Source organism: Ascidiella aspersa, chromosome 1 (genome assembly GCF_963924565.1).
Source record: "Ascidiella aspersa chromosome 1, kaAscAspe10.2, whole genome shotgun sequence".
Taxonomy (NCBI): domain Eukaryota; kingdom Metazoa; phylum Chordata; class Ascidiacea; order Phlebobranchia; family Ascidiidae; genus Ascidiella; species Ascidiella aspersa.
Genome location: NC_139447.1, coordinates 32976437 through 32990723, shown reverse-complemented (window position 1 = coordinate 32990723; position 14287 = coordinate 32976437). Strand labels below are relative to the sequence as shown.

General features: G+C 38.9%; 4 protein-coding genes across 4 annotated transcripts; 1 reads left to right on the top strand and 3 right to left on the bottom strand.

Moving 5' to 3' along the window:
* Positions 1–402: 402 nt before the first annotated feature.
* Positions 403–2298, bottom strand: LOC146169854 (uncharacterized). The gene has a single exon (XM_083387668.1). It carries the CDS (start codon positions 2296–2298, stop codon positions 673–675), a length of 1626 nt encoding a protein of 541 aa, XP_083243794.1. The 3' UTR covers positions 403–672.
* Positions 2299–3038: 740 nt separating this feature from the next.
* LOC146169853 (arylamine N-acetyltransferase 1-like) lies at positions 3039–7714 on the top strand. Its single transcript, XM_083387657.1, has 4 exons — positions 3039–3401; positions 6090–6282; positions 7086–7312; positions 7524–7714. Exons 1-4 carry the CDS (start codon positions 3072–3074, stop codon positions 7680–7682), a joined length of 909 nt encoding a protein of 302 aa, XP_083243783.1. The 5' UTR covers positions 3039–3071; the 3' UTR covers positions 7683–7714.
* A 640-nt stretch (positions 7715–8354) lies between these two features.
* Positions 8355–10247, bottom strand: LOC146169852 (arylamine N-acetyltransferase 1-like). The gene is made up of 3 exons (XM_083387644.1): positions 9918–10247; positions 9000–9192; positions 8355–8704 (listed from the first exon to the last, which is right to left on the bottom strand). The coding sequence occupies exons 1-3, from the start codon at positions 10245–10247 to the stop codon at positions 8355–8357; spliced, it is 873 nt and encodes a 290-aa protein (XP_083243770.1).
* A 992-nt stretch (positions 10248–11239) lies between these two features.
* Positions 11240–13468, bottom strand: LOC146169851 (caspase-2-like). The gene is made up of 2 exons (XM_083387633.1): positions 12323–13468; positions 11240–11493 (listed from the first exon to the last, which is right to left on the bottom strand). Exons 1-2 carry the CDS (start codon positions 13431–13433, stop codon positions 11240–11242), a joined length of 1365 nt encoding a protein of 454 aa, XP_083243759.1. The 5' UTR covers positions 13434–13468.
* Positions 13469–14287: the final 819 nt, after the last annotated feature.

Here is a 14287-nt window from a genome sequence, read left to right as displayed (position 1 = left end):
TTTATCTACGAAACTCAACGTTTTCTAGCTTGAAAGGTAAACTACTGTAAAATTGTGAATTAACAACCCAAGTTACGAATTGCGCCTTAATGACCTTTAGAGAAAGCAAGTTAGAAGCATTTTAGCCATTGTTTGCGATCCAATGCAGCCAATTCGATTTTGACAGCCAAACTTTTGAGAATATAAGCCAATTATGAAATTCAGGCCACTGTGTTCCTTAACGCTTAATTAACTTTTGTCTTTTTAATTTAGTGAAAATTACATTTAAACATTTTAATTTCATCAATTTTTTTTTAAGCTTGTCGCATTGTTAAGCCACGACGACCGTGACAAATTTGTTCGAATTTTTCTTATAATTATTCTGCAAATATTAATACCTTATTGTTTTGTTTGTTTGATAAATATCGCCCAAATTAATAATTTGTAATTTATAGTTTTTAAAATTAAAAAAAACTTTACCATTTTTATAAAGCAACACTTTTCTCTTTTTTAAGACATAGTCATCTTATAGCTTTGTTTGGTAATCGCTACTCGGCTGAGCGAAGTGTATAAGAAAGTAGAATGAACATCCACGCCCAAACATAAGTATTAGGTAGCATTTTTAAACGTTTCAATTACTTTATTTTCAACATCGAAGAAAGCCAAAATCCATAAGAAAGTGCTTTTTTAAATTTATAGTTCATCCTTTGTATCTGTTTTGGGGGCTTCAAATATTTCTTCAACAGCTTGATTTATTTTTTCAGGAAAATCCGCGATTTCCTCAACCACCTCTTTCACTCGTTCAGGGAATTCCCCGATCTCGCGCGCCGAAGTTTCGATTTCCTTGGACATTCCAGAAATTTCTTCGACGGCGGCCTTGACTTTCTTGGCGGGTAAGTCCCTGATCTCATCCAACGCCTCAATGACGTCATCCTCAAGGCTAGAAACTTCCCCCGCAATCTCCTCAATTTTACTCTTGACTTCCAACAAATCATCCATGGACTTTTGCGCGTCCTCGGGAAGCCGGAGGACTCCTTTTAAGGCACTCTCGAGGCTGGAGGAGGATTTTCGGATGCTCAGTTTTAGCGCCTCTGGAACAGAGGAGATGTCGTTCTCCAGCTGGGTCACGTGACGCTTGACGCTGTCCATCTCGTCGAAAACGCCAGAAAACTGCTCCGGCAACTTTCCGAGCTCGTCTCCGTTTTCGCTAAGCTTTCCGGGTAGTTTAAGCATCTCGGCTTTTACTTTGCGCACGCCTTTTTCGATGCTCCTCAGGTCGGATCCGACTTGCTTGAATCTGTTCGGGACATCCAATAAATCCTTGGCAGCCTCCTCGAAAACGTTCGGAATGTTGGCCAGTCTTTCGCCCACCGCTTCCACGTAGTTTTCCGGTAAATGTTTCAGCTGCTGCCCGAATGCTTCAAGGTTGGTTCCCAACTCGCCGAAGCCAGTATCGATCATCTGAATCACTTTGTAGATTTTGAATACTTTCACCGCCAACGATTTGATTTCTTCTGGCAGCGGGACAATGTCCTTTACAACCTCCACAATCCTGTCTGGAATGCTCAGCACTTTCTGGCCCAAGTTCTTTACTTGTTCTTCTACTCTAACCACTTCGCGCGCCAACTTCTTGATTTCGCCTGGGATCGGAATTATCTGATCTGCAACTTCGACAATTTTCATCGGTAGTTTGATAACCTCGTCCACTGCTCGGTCCAGTTGCTTTTCAATTCGCTCGATTTCTCGAACTGTTTTGTCGATGGCTTTCGGTACCTGTCGAATTGTCTTGGCAACAACTTTAACCAGTTCTTCAGGTAGCTTAGCAGCCTCTCGAACTACCTTTTCTGCTGTTTTAGCAACCTCTTTTGGTAGCTTTGCAGTTTCTTTTACAACTTTTTCAGCTGTTTTAACCACTTCCTTAGGTGCCTTAGCCGCTTCGCGCACAACTTTTTCAGCAGTTTTAACCACTTCCTTAGGTGCCTTAGTCGCTTCGCGCACAACCGTTTCAGCAGTTTTAACCACTTCCTTAGGTGCCTTAGCCGCTTCGCGCACAACTTTTTCAGCAGTTTTAACCACTTCCTTAGGTGCCTTAGCCGCTTCGCGCACAACTTTTTCAGCAGTTTTAACCACTTCCTTAGGTGCCTTAGCCGCTTCGCGCACAACTTTTTCAGCAGTTTTAACCACAACTTTCGGTGCTTTCGCCACTTCTTTTACCACCCTCTTTAATGCCTTGCCAATGCCGGAAAACAATCCGCACTCCACCGCACAAAACGAACAGCTTACCAAAGTCACAGCAATCAGGGTCGACTTACTAAACATGGCAGCTGGTTGCAAAGTGCGGCAACGATATTGCTACTTTTGGTGCGCCAGTAGGCTATAGCTTCTGTACAAACCTATACAACTGTACGCCGTGTACGGCGAGGACAATGCTGTCGCTCCAGAAATTTACGGTCTGTCGGATTTCGTCGGTCACGCCGAACTGATATTTTCTGGCAAGTATGATGTGAATAAAGGGTAATTTGACCAGTGACAGGCCCATCGGTAACAAAACTCATACATACTTTTCCCCAACAAGGCACTGAGTGCTTGCTAAACGGGGAAGTCTTGGATTGACATATGAGTTGGCCAAGGCATTTGAAAACTACAGGGTATTTTATCGACTTTTTGGAAAAATTGAATTAAAGGGGTGTTTACCGTGCATGCTTAAGCAAGGCTCTGCTAGTTTGTTTACCAATGCCTATGTACAAGTTTGCTTAGCGACGTCAAGCTTTAAACAATGCAATCGATAAAAGCCTATTAATTAGTTAAAAAGCATTATACGCGAGGCATTAATTAGGTTTGGTTCAACCAAGTCAAAACGCTTACAGGTCGCAGCGATACAATGACATTGAACTGCAGACAACACCTTCTTATTAAGCGGATTTGTAGTCCATTGGTCCGCACAAATATGATTGCCTTCTTCTCTCCACCACATTGAACCTCTTTTGTACTTCGGTTTAAACTCGCATTGGCTTGTTGTTCCACTCAAAGAAAGTTACGAAACAAAAATTGCAGACCTTAGCAAGGTACTTCAGCTACACAACATTGGTGCAATGGATGTCGACAGTTATCTTAAAAGAATCGGCTACAGTGGGCCTAGAGACACTAGTCCTTCAACTTTAGCAAAATTGTGCGAATGTCAATCAAGGACAGTTCCGTTTGACACTATTGACATGTTCGGTGGCGAAAGAAAACGACTGGATTTGCGGAAGGTTTATCGCGATATCGTTTTGAACAAGCGCGGCGGATTTTGCTACGAGCTAAACGGCTTGTTCCACTGGTTGCTGGAAAAGTTTGGATTCGAACTGAGAATATGCCAAGCTCAGGCTTACGTGAAACAGCTGGATTGTTTCAGCCCAGAGTTCGATCACATGGCGATGCTGGTTGGTATTAATTAACGTTTTAAAACACTTATGTTAAAGCATTTGCTTAATACAGTGCTTTTTAAATTGTGCTACACGAACCACCAAAGGTATGCCGTCATAGGCGTAGCCAGGGGGGGGGGGGCCTGAGGGGCCATGCCCCCCCCAAAATTTATGAACATTTTACTCTTAATAACTTGTTTTCTTTAGCATTTATGAGAAGTACCACAACAGTCGATCACAAGCATGCCACACCTTCAGTTGTCAACATTGTTACGTCACAAACGATGTAGTCTAATAAAAGAGAAATGATAACGCAATATAACGTTTTCTATACAATAATGTAGTTTTACTACTTTTAGACAGTTTTTGCTCATTGACTATTTTTTTAGTACTGCGTTAACACTCAGTCAGTTGCTGCTCGAAACGGTTTGCTAACAAGCTAAACAAAAAAATCCAACTTTTTGGCCCCCCCAAAATGTTCGGCTGGCTACGCCACTGTATGCGGTACAAAATAAAATACAGCTGAAACAGCTCGACCTAGATATGGACTTTAGTAGGTCACGTTTACTTTTATTAGGCCATTGGTTCAAACCTTTTCTAGCCTAGAACAACCATGGATTTTCTTTTGCTGCTTAACATGAGAAGGCTGTTTCGGTGGTACTTTAAGGCTCATATTCACTACATCTGCGGCTGCGGTGAGTTCGGCAAAGCGTGAAAATCGCTCCAAAGCAGTTTTTTCAGCTGCGCGGGGCTTGAGTTAGCAAAGCGTGAAAAGCTCAAACCAATAGAATTTAAACGCAAATTACGCTTTGCTCGGCTGAGTGCAGCTGTCTTGTAAACGGGCCTTTAGCTGCTTTTTGCTCTTATTCTATAGGAAAATGAACGCAAGAATAATATTTTCGCGGCTGCCGTAATTTATGTGCTCTCGTTTCCACACTAAATCGACCTATGTAAAATCTGCGGAAGTATTTAAATACTTTTTTCAGCCTAACAATAAGTGTTAAGGAGCAAAAACGCCAGGATTGTCCGGGCAACAAAAAGTTTGAAACAGTGGTCTAATAAAAGGTAAAACACGACCTACCAAGTCATTAACTAGGTCAAAACCTGTGCATTTAACAGCGCTGTTTCAAGCTTTACTTTATTTTGGAAAAGATAGATACAAGACTCAAAACCAAAACTTAAACGTTGTGCGCACAATGATATATAATTGTTTTCGGGTCTGTGGTAGGATTCTAGACCAGCGCCCTTTAATAATTGTTTTCAGGTTCTGGTAGGATTCTAGACCAGCGCCCGAGTACCCCAACCAAAAACGTTGATTGTTACTGTGCTACAACTAGTACAAATGCACTTTCCGTGCACATTCGCCCGATGTGCACATTCGGTACACATAAAGTGCACTTCGGTTCACATAAAGCGCACATTCGCGTCATGTGCGCATTTGGCAAAAATGTGAACATTTTGGCCTCAAGAATAGGGTATGGATTTATTTTTCCGATTGACTATTGTTTCTTAATAAGAATAACAACGTTCATGCAGAAGTAGGTATCATTTTATATGTTTCGAACCATTATATTATTATACTGTTTGACAATAGATATTTAAATGAACTCAGCTAATTCACAGGTACAGCTTTAACGTGGACGTCATTCGTAAATGTCGTTAAGTAATCGACGTGAGCATTAATAATATTACAATGTAACAACATTGCTTGCTGATAATTAACTTAATGTTTATAGAGCAAGCAAGAAAAGCAGCGTTGTTAGCTCTGCGAAAATGAACTCGCTGTAAACGTCTTTCAGATGTGACTAACTGAACAACAAAGCGAAACAAACGGCGCAATAAGTTTAAAATTACCAGCTTAATGTCAGTATTAGACCGAAAACAATGACGAAATGCGTGTCTGTTTTCGGAGTGTGGTGCAATCAGTGCTTTTCTCATTACTGCTAGACGCATTTAGCTGACAATGTATGCCGGTATTTCTGGTATGCTCGTATACCTACACAATACAAATACTATTTAGGAAGCTTCTACATAAAGGTGTAGAAACTCTTTGCGCCTACAAATTTGATAGATTTTTCCCTAGATATAGATTTATTTTAACCTTTACCATTATATAATTCACCTTAAAATAACGCTCCGAAGTCTGTGTATAGTAATATTCTAGCAGAAGCGTATTATGTTTTTTTGGCGATTACAAACAAAACACAAACCTTCATTTCCTGCATCAATAAAGTAAAAATATAAGACGGATTTTTATGATGAGAGCATTGAAATAATATTTTTTTTCAGCGCGAATACATGAAAAAAAAATAAAAAACGTCACATGATAATGAACGTCAAAGATAAAAGTGTGAAGGAAATCGTCATCATCCATTTAACTGAAGATGATACAAGTTCGTATCGAAACGTCCTTATTCAGATGACGTCAATCTACTTAACATTTTTGGCTTCGACATTCATTGTCAGGCTACAATGCAAAAACGAGCATAGTGTACCTAAAAAACTCGTTTTTTTAATTATCAAAACGGGTTTCCAGAAAAAAAAACGTATATGAGCAATTATTACCAAAAATGTAATGAGTTGACACTATATAAAGACAATTGAATCTTTATATAGTGCCACCTGATTACCTTATTTAATTTAGACAAATACGGCCACTTTTAAAAAATATGTTTCTTCTTCTTAAATCTTTCGTGTGTTCAACAGGCGACGTGCAATGACGGCTCACAATGGTTTGTCGATGTTGGCTGGGGTGGGTCGTCATTCAAAGATCCGCTCAAGTTCGAAGAAAATACCGAACAGTCGCAAAGGAACGGAATCTATCGACTGTCGAAAGTGAGCGAAAACGTCTTCGTCGTACAAAGGAGGAAGAAACGTAATATACGAATCAGTGAAATTGGTAAGAAATACAAGCGTCAAAGAGCTGAAATATTAATGTATGAATTGCCTATTTGCAAATTCATATAATCTGTTTCCTTTGACGTCAGTTTTACGAACGTATTATTATCAATATTACTGGGGTCTTTAAGTGTCATTTGTTTCAGGAAGCAAACGTACTTAGGCATATAGAATAATTAAAGATTTTATAAAATTGTAGTTGATTAGACAATTTTTCGGTTGTATCAGCGTCGTTATTTTTAATTTTTTTGCAAAACAACGTTGAGTCCATTTATTATTTTTTTAATCCATTTGGAGACGATTATTTGTATAATTTTGAAACATAAAATCGGTTTCTGCATAAAAAGATCAAACTAGTTCTACAAACCTACGTTTTTTAATCATTTTCACTAAAATGATGCCCAATGAAGAAAATTAAACGAAAGAGAAAAAATATAAAAGAAAAGTTTTTTTTATTGATATAATAAACTGAATTTGCTTTAATCTCCATGATGTTTCTAATGATGTCAATATGTGTGCACTATTAGGTTAATCTAAAGTCATACTTTAATTTTCTCATTTAGATAAAATGCCAAAAATGATTGGCTAGTAGAACTGATCTTTTTTCTACAAAACCAAATTTATCGGTGAAAGGTTTTTTAGTTACGGAAGCTTACGTTTTTCAGACGTCCTATAATGACATCACTTTATTACGTCATTTGTAAAAAAAATTCATGCGTTTTGCTAAAAATTTATTCTTTCATCCCTGGACCAAAGTGTTTCCAGAAACAGTTTTTCCTAAAAAAAACTCTTATTTCTTTCCAGTTTCTCACGAAAGCGTGAAAGCTCAGGAATCCATAGACGAGCAACATCCTTGGCAGACGATTTTCAAATTCGACATCTTGCCTCGCCAGTGGAGCGACTTTGAGAAGATGTGCGACTTCCAGCAAGACGACCAATCCAGCTTCCTCAAGCACAACAACATTGTGACTCTCGTGGCTAAAGACGGGTGTGGTGACTTTGCATTGGCAGGATGGACAGTCAGGAAAAAGGTTGGGCTTGTGACGATTAAATTCTGTATTTCTACCTATGAAAGGCTTTAAATATTCTATGTAATTTATGGGGAAAACTTTTAGCACCCCAATCATTTACCTAAACATTGTGCCAACCTAAGATACTGTAGAGAGATCCTACCCGAAGTGGGACTCACAAAGGAAATAAGAGCTAGTAGGCTAATATTTACTTTTTGCACGTTTGTTTCAGATTTTTATCGACCCTTTGACAGAGGAAACGGTATTAGTCGAGAAAGCAAAAACACAAGAGGAACTAAGGAATCTCTTGAAAAAGTATTTTGGTCTGGAAGTAGATTTTGAAGTTAAGGTGACCTGCAGAGATATTAAAATACTTGGATCTGATATGTGAGGAAGAAACAACGTTGCAAATATAATGGAAAAATTACTTTTGCTTAGTATGTTGTTTTGCAATTCCGTAACTAAATAAAAGTACGAAAGGTAAAGAGAGCCTTACAAATGGACACACTGTTTCAGTGCTATAATCATTAAAACCAATGAGTTCCGATTGACTTGCAATGGCAATAACTTGGATGGGACATGACTTATCTGTTTATTATAATTATTATAAAGAAATTAGGCCAGTGGGGAACAGTTTTTAAACAATACGCTACTCAATATAGAGAAACGGCTATTTAGGTCATATCTCATGATGAACAAAGGCAGCAGGTCGTTGTTTTAGCTTATTTAGTTTTAATTTTCTTTATGATTTTCCCTTCTATTTTACTTCCACCTTATGGCGCGTTGTTATCTGTGATATTAGTTTGTTCAGTCATTTAGTAGCGGGAGTTCGACCGTTGCCTCGAAAAAGTATACGTTTAAGTTTTATTAACTTATTGCTTAAGTCTTGATTTATCTTTTGTTGTGTCTTTTTATTCTTTCAGTTCTAACGATACTATTAAAAACACAGCTTAAACGTGAGGTAGCCTATATATTTGCAAAAAAATCCTTGTTATTGACATAGGCAATTGCATTGCAATGACGAAAGCCTTAATGTATAGGCGGTTACCAAACCTATATAGGTTTATCCTCGATAATGAAGATCTTGAACAACCGCATCAAAGTCCAAGGTTATGTTGAAATGCTTCTTCAGCAAATCTTTCCACTCTTGATCGTTCGTCGCCGTCTCAACGCTCAAAACCTGCTCAGTATTGGGTTCGATGAACTTTTTGTCGGTAAAGACCCGGCCCCACATAATTTTGCATCCGTCTTTGCGCTTCACATTGCACAGAGTGTTGTGCTTGATAAAGCCGGCGGCGTCGTCCTGATGAAACGAGCACATTTCTTTGAAGTCTTCCAATTGTCGCGGCTCCAAATCGAACCTGTAGAAAACTTCCCAGGGTAAATCGTCGTCAGTCACCTCAGATAGGTTGCCTAAACACAAAGTAAACTTGTTGCTTATTTGTAGAGTATATACTTAAAAAAAGACTAACAATTTCTGTAAAAATCTGGAAGCTTTTCGCTAACAGCGAAATCTGGAAGGCTTTTCGCTAACCCGAAAATCATTTCTTTGTTTCAATGAGGGTTTTTTGTAATGATGTTTGAAAGCACTCTGCGAAGAATTACTTTGAAAAAGTGTAACGTTAGCGTCAGTTATAGTTGACGTCAGAAAGTCTAGATCACGGCGTACAAATTCTATGATAATTAGTTAATATCAACAAGCGTATACCTTCTGACGTGACGAGCTTCTTTTTCTGTTTCTCCATCAAGTAATATTCGCCTTTTCCTTTCCACCTAGTGATCCTGTAGTTTCCGCTGATCTGGGGTTGAACTTCGTCCATCACCAGTCGCAGAGGATGAACGAAACAGTTGGCGCTCCAGCCTTGGTCTACCAGCCACCTCGAGCCGTCTTTTAAAGTGACCTGAAATGAGATCAACGAAACATACACTTATATGTATTCAACAACTGTGATCTCTGGCTCTTTTGAAGTCGTTATTTGGTCAACTATTACGCTTACGTATCATGTAGTACACCGGAAGCGATCGCAGATTGACCTAATCTGTCGATATATGATGCAAGGGAACTAGAATTAGTAGGTTTTAATTTTTTCTTAGCGAACTAGAATCAGTAGATTTTGCGAACTATAGAACCTTTAAATTGTTGTTAATAATAAAGCTATAGTACATCGCAAATTTAAAATTTTATTAAATGGTCTCATTTATGTACCTATAATCGTTTAATTTAACCCTATACACTGCAGTATATATATCTGAAAAATGCCTAACAATTTCTGTAAAATCCTGAAGGCTTTTGGAAAACGGCCACTCGTAAACATTTTCTGTTATTAGTGGCGTTTGAAACAAAGCAGGACTTCTCAAAATACTAATATCAAATTTGGCATATTAGGTACAAACAGTTTAAATTAACTACCATCCACAAACTTTAAATGTTGTTGTAAACCTAATTTTCAATTGCGTAAGCGCGTGAATAAACAAAAGGTTGTCCTGTTTTCCGAAAAAATATTAGACTGCAGTCAACTCAATCAAGGCACAATGGGCTATGGAAGAAAACGACAGAACAATGATTTTAAGTCACTCCGTTGTAAAATTATCCTGCGAACCGTATACAATCAAACCACGGTCTCACCATTAAAACCATGTGGTCAAACTTTGGGTCAAAACCCATGTGTTGTTTGACCCACGCTTGGGCCTGTAGCATGTCCGCCTGAAATCCAAACTTGCGCAGACACCAGCAAAACAGGCCATTGTTTTCGTAACAGAAGCCGCCACGCCTTCGAGTCACAATATCGGTGTAGATTTTTTGCAAGTCAATGGTTTTCCTAGGCCCGCCGAATATATCAAGGGTGTCGAAGGGAACGGAGTAGGACATGTGTTCGCACAAAGCTTGTAATGTGCTTAATTCGTTGTTGACAGGCCCGGTGTAGCTTATCCGCTCCAAATATTTGTCCAACTCCATATTTAGGTCGAGTAACCAAAACGCAATTGCCCCAAGCTGAGCGAATGACGCTTCTGTCTAGTTGCTTAGTTTCTGGTTGCGCATGCAATAGTTTAAAATAAAAGTAAAGACACTCTTTAATCTGCAAGAAAAACTAATTAAATTACTATTACGTTTGCCTTAAAACAAAATCGTCTGCCAGTTATCTACTTCTGAACCCAAAAGAAAGCGCATATCGGCTTACAAACTGCAATGTATAAAATAAATAGGTTTACTCATGTCAATTTATTCAAACATGTTACTTCTGAAACGTTTTTTACAACCAAATTTGTTGTCAGCTGGCTATATAGTCCGCTGTCAACTGGCCTTATAGTTTATAAGCTATGTCGATTTATCAACTGCATGTCAACCAAAACAAAATGCAAACTTATTTTTTTGCCGTTTTGTCAGTTTACAAATTTAACCACTTAATATGTTACAACATTATAATATTTAAAATGTAACTTTGAATTTTCTCTTAGCAAGTATTTTGCGCTTTCTTATCATTGCCGAAGGCAATGCTAAAAGCAAAGGCGGCTAGGCAAGTAAGCACGAGCTAAGTAGGCTGCAACGTGCAACCAGCTTTACTACTGGTTGTAATGCAACCGGCGCCTTTTACATCTCCACGCTTGGGTGATTTTTAGTACTGAAAGCACGAGCGCCACCTTCCGGCTGATGGAATTAAATGTTGACAAAATAATTTTATTTTAATGTGTTTTAACGATATTGCATTTTACGATTCTTACCGTTGTCATTTTTGAGTATGACGCATCAATAAATAATTTAAACAGTGATAATAAAGCTTTGATATTATAAATACAGATCTGAGTGCAAAACAATAAAATTAACCGCGAAAAAATCTTAAAAAAGTATTAATCAATGCCTTTAAAATTACAACAGCAAGTCAATAGGACAAAACATTTCAAAACGCTGTTTTGTGACTGAAAAGATCGGCAGAAATACATCTCAATCAGTTACGATTTCTCTGCAATTCCCGGAAAGAAGTAAAGCTTCTTGCAAAGGGTGCTGACGAATTCTGGCATGCCATTGTCGTCTTGCTGATTTCCATCCTTGAAAGTTGAAGGCGAGCAAACTCTGTTGCGGACAAAGTCGTTGACGATGGTGAGGATTTCGGTGATGTCCTTGTCCTTACAGTGAGTGGCCATTGCACGCACTAACGCCTGTATGTACCAGCTGCCGTGCTGTGTGTTTCTCATCGCTGTCGAACCTGAAATGTAACAATAATAACGTTAAGGTTAATTAGTGATTTGGCCAGATCGCATACTTTATCGCACAACTATACGTACACCAGACTAACCATAACACAAATTTACTTTTTACGGTAAAATATTAGCGCAGCATACTTTCTCAGAAACCACAAGGTGCAGAAATGATTTATTTTTTATTACCATCCTGCAAAACGTTTATTTTATTTGACCTTTGCAAAATAAAACACACTTTTTAATGTGGTTTCTACGGGACAATTAATTTTTCAAAAGCATTTAAATTTAACAACAACAACAACAACTATAGCATTGAGTATATGGAGCAACCTTCGTTTTTAACTATACTTAGTAGCCTTTAATGCGTTAAATTCAATGTAGATATATGAAAATACATTTGTTAAAGCCAGGGTTCGGCAACCTACGACTCACGGGCCCTCCAATATTATCCGGTCAGCCACCTCTTTTAAAACTGAACACTAGGCCTTTAATAAAAAGTTCCGCACATGTAGCATATTTTCGTTGAAAATCTTTTCAGGTCAAAGGCGCCGAAAAGGTTACTACCTCTGGCTTACACGATAAAGTGTCAATATTCTAAGGGCCGTGTGTTGCAATAATAAAGTGCTCAATTTTTTTATACCTTAACCTAAAATTTATTTAAACAAACAAATCAAATTATTTAGACCAAAAATTTTAAACAAAAAACCTTTTTTTAAAAACGTGCATAGATTTTATTGATTATGAAATTTACCCAACCTAAAACGTACACTTACAGCTTGTATGCACGACATTAATAATAATTTTTCCCATTTTTTAGATATAATTGCCACCTACCGAGCATCGAAGAATGGCCGATGATCATGTCCGACATCGTTGGCATCCGATCGGCGTCACGCTTTTCTGTGACGTCACGTCGACGCGTCTCGGCGCAGCAAGTCGATGACGTCACACGATCAACACCGACGGCGTTGGCAATCGGAGATTCCCCCGAATGGAAAGGGCTGCGGCAAGCTTGGATAACAAAAATCTTAGGCTTGTTGCGAAGATGGGGGCAGTTTAGGTTGTCAAACGACCGAATAACTTCCTGGGTGTTTATGGAGACGCCATCCTTTGCGTAAAAGTAGTCGCTGGTCCCGTGGCTAAGGACGGCCACAGCGCAGCAGTCCGCTTTTGCGTGTAAAGGGTTTCTCGAGAAGTCGCCCAGCACTTTGCGAACCTCGTCACCGGTTGGGTTGTTCAGCTGCTGGACGCTGAGTAGAAGCTGCTGGAAAAGCGCCGACAGGTTTTTCACGTCTTTTTCGCTGCCCTTGCGTTCCGGGAGGCTGGTGTGCTGGTCGAAACGGTTCACGCTTACTATAAGGGCCAGACCCCGCGGTTTCGACGACATTTTGTACGATTTTGAACGGTTGGCCTTGTAGAATTCCACGGTTGTGTTTTCAACGAAGAGTTTCGAAGGTCCATCGCTTTTGTCTGCAACAGCATTGTTGCTGTTGTTTTTGTTGTTGTCTTGTGCGTTTTTGTTGGATTTGGGGCTGTCTGACGACTCGTCGCAGTTACACGGGCAGCTGCAAACCTTCAGTCGTCCACACGTCTTGCTTCTCTTTTTAGAGACGTTTTTGTTCAACCAGTTAGCATTACGCTCAAGCGCAATGTCAGAGCTTAGCATATCTGCTATATGCTCCTGATTACACGCCCTTAGCGCCCGCACGAAAGCATCAAATGCGAAGGGTCCTTTGGTAGGCAACATAGCCAGAAAGGCCGAATTTCTGGCGAATCTTGTCGGCTTGCTGCTGATCTTTTCTGCTATCCTATCGGTCAGGATGCGTTCTTGCACTAAATACTGCATGACTTCTTCGAGGCATATCTCCCTGGCTAATTGCAATCGATGCTTTAATAAAGATTGCCTGTGAATATCTTTCATTGACCAATGGGTATTTAAAGCCATATTTATTTAGAAGACAAACTTCAAGCGTAGGTTGACTATACCCGAACTGTAAATGCTACTTTATGTTGTGAGACCAGAACGCCATTCGATTTAAATGGATCGAAAGTAAACGGCTCAACTTGTTTCAACTCGCCCATTGTCCACATAGGCTGTTGGGCGTGTCAAAAGTAATCCTTGAATGAACTATTCGATAAAATTATTCAAACATACAAAATTAAACGCTTTGTACTCGTAATGACCATGTACAAAATATTTGCTGCCAAATATTAGCATAGTATGTAAACTGCTGATTTTATAAGTCATTATTTCCTAAAGTTATTCAATCGACATTTTTTATGCGTAAAAGTGCTTTTATTACAGTGATTTGTTCACTCGCGCCAAGTTATAAACAAATGGCAGGCTTAACTACATGATGAATTGTGCTTCGCGCCAATGTAATGTATTTATGTCTTTTAGGCGATATTTCGTGTCATTAAACAAATAGCAATATATAGTCATCTATTGTGTAATACACAATTTAATTTAAAGTGCCTTAATTTCCCATCAAGTCATTTGCAGATTTTCAAAAATATAAAGTCAATTCTCATTAACCCATGTAAGTCCCAGTCAAATCGTTAGACTGTTAAGATAGCCATATTTCACACACTTATAGCAAAATATTAAGTTAATTTTCATTATTATGAATATGGTGGTGCACACCTGACATTTCTTAAATCAATTGGTGAATGGTCTAAATTTAATGAAAGTTAGAATTGCAGTAGGATTCGCAACTTCAGATGTGAAAAACATGATTGCACACTTGTACACCTCAAAATTTGACACACTGTACACCAGCGAGCCACTGGAGGGTATGG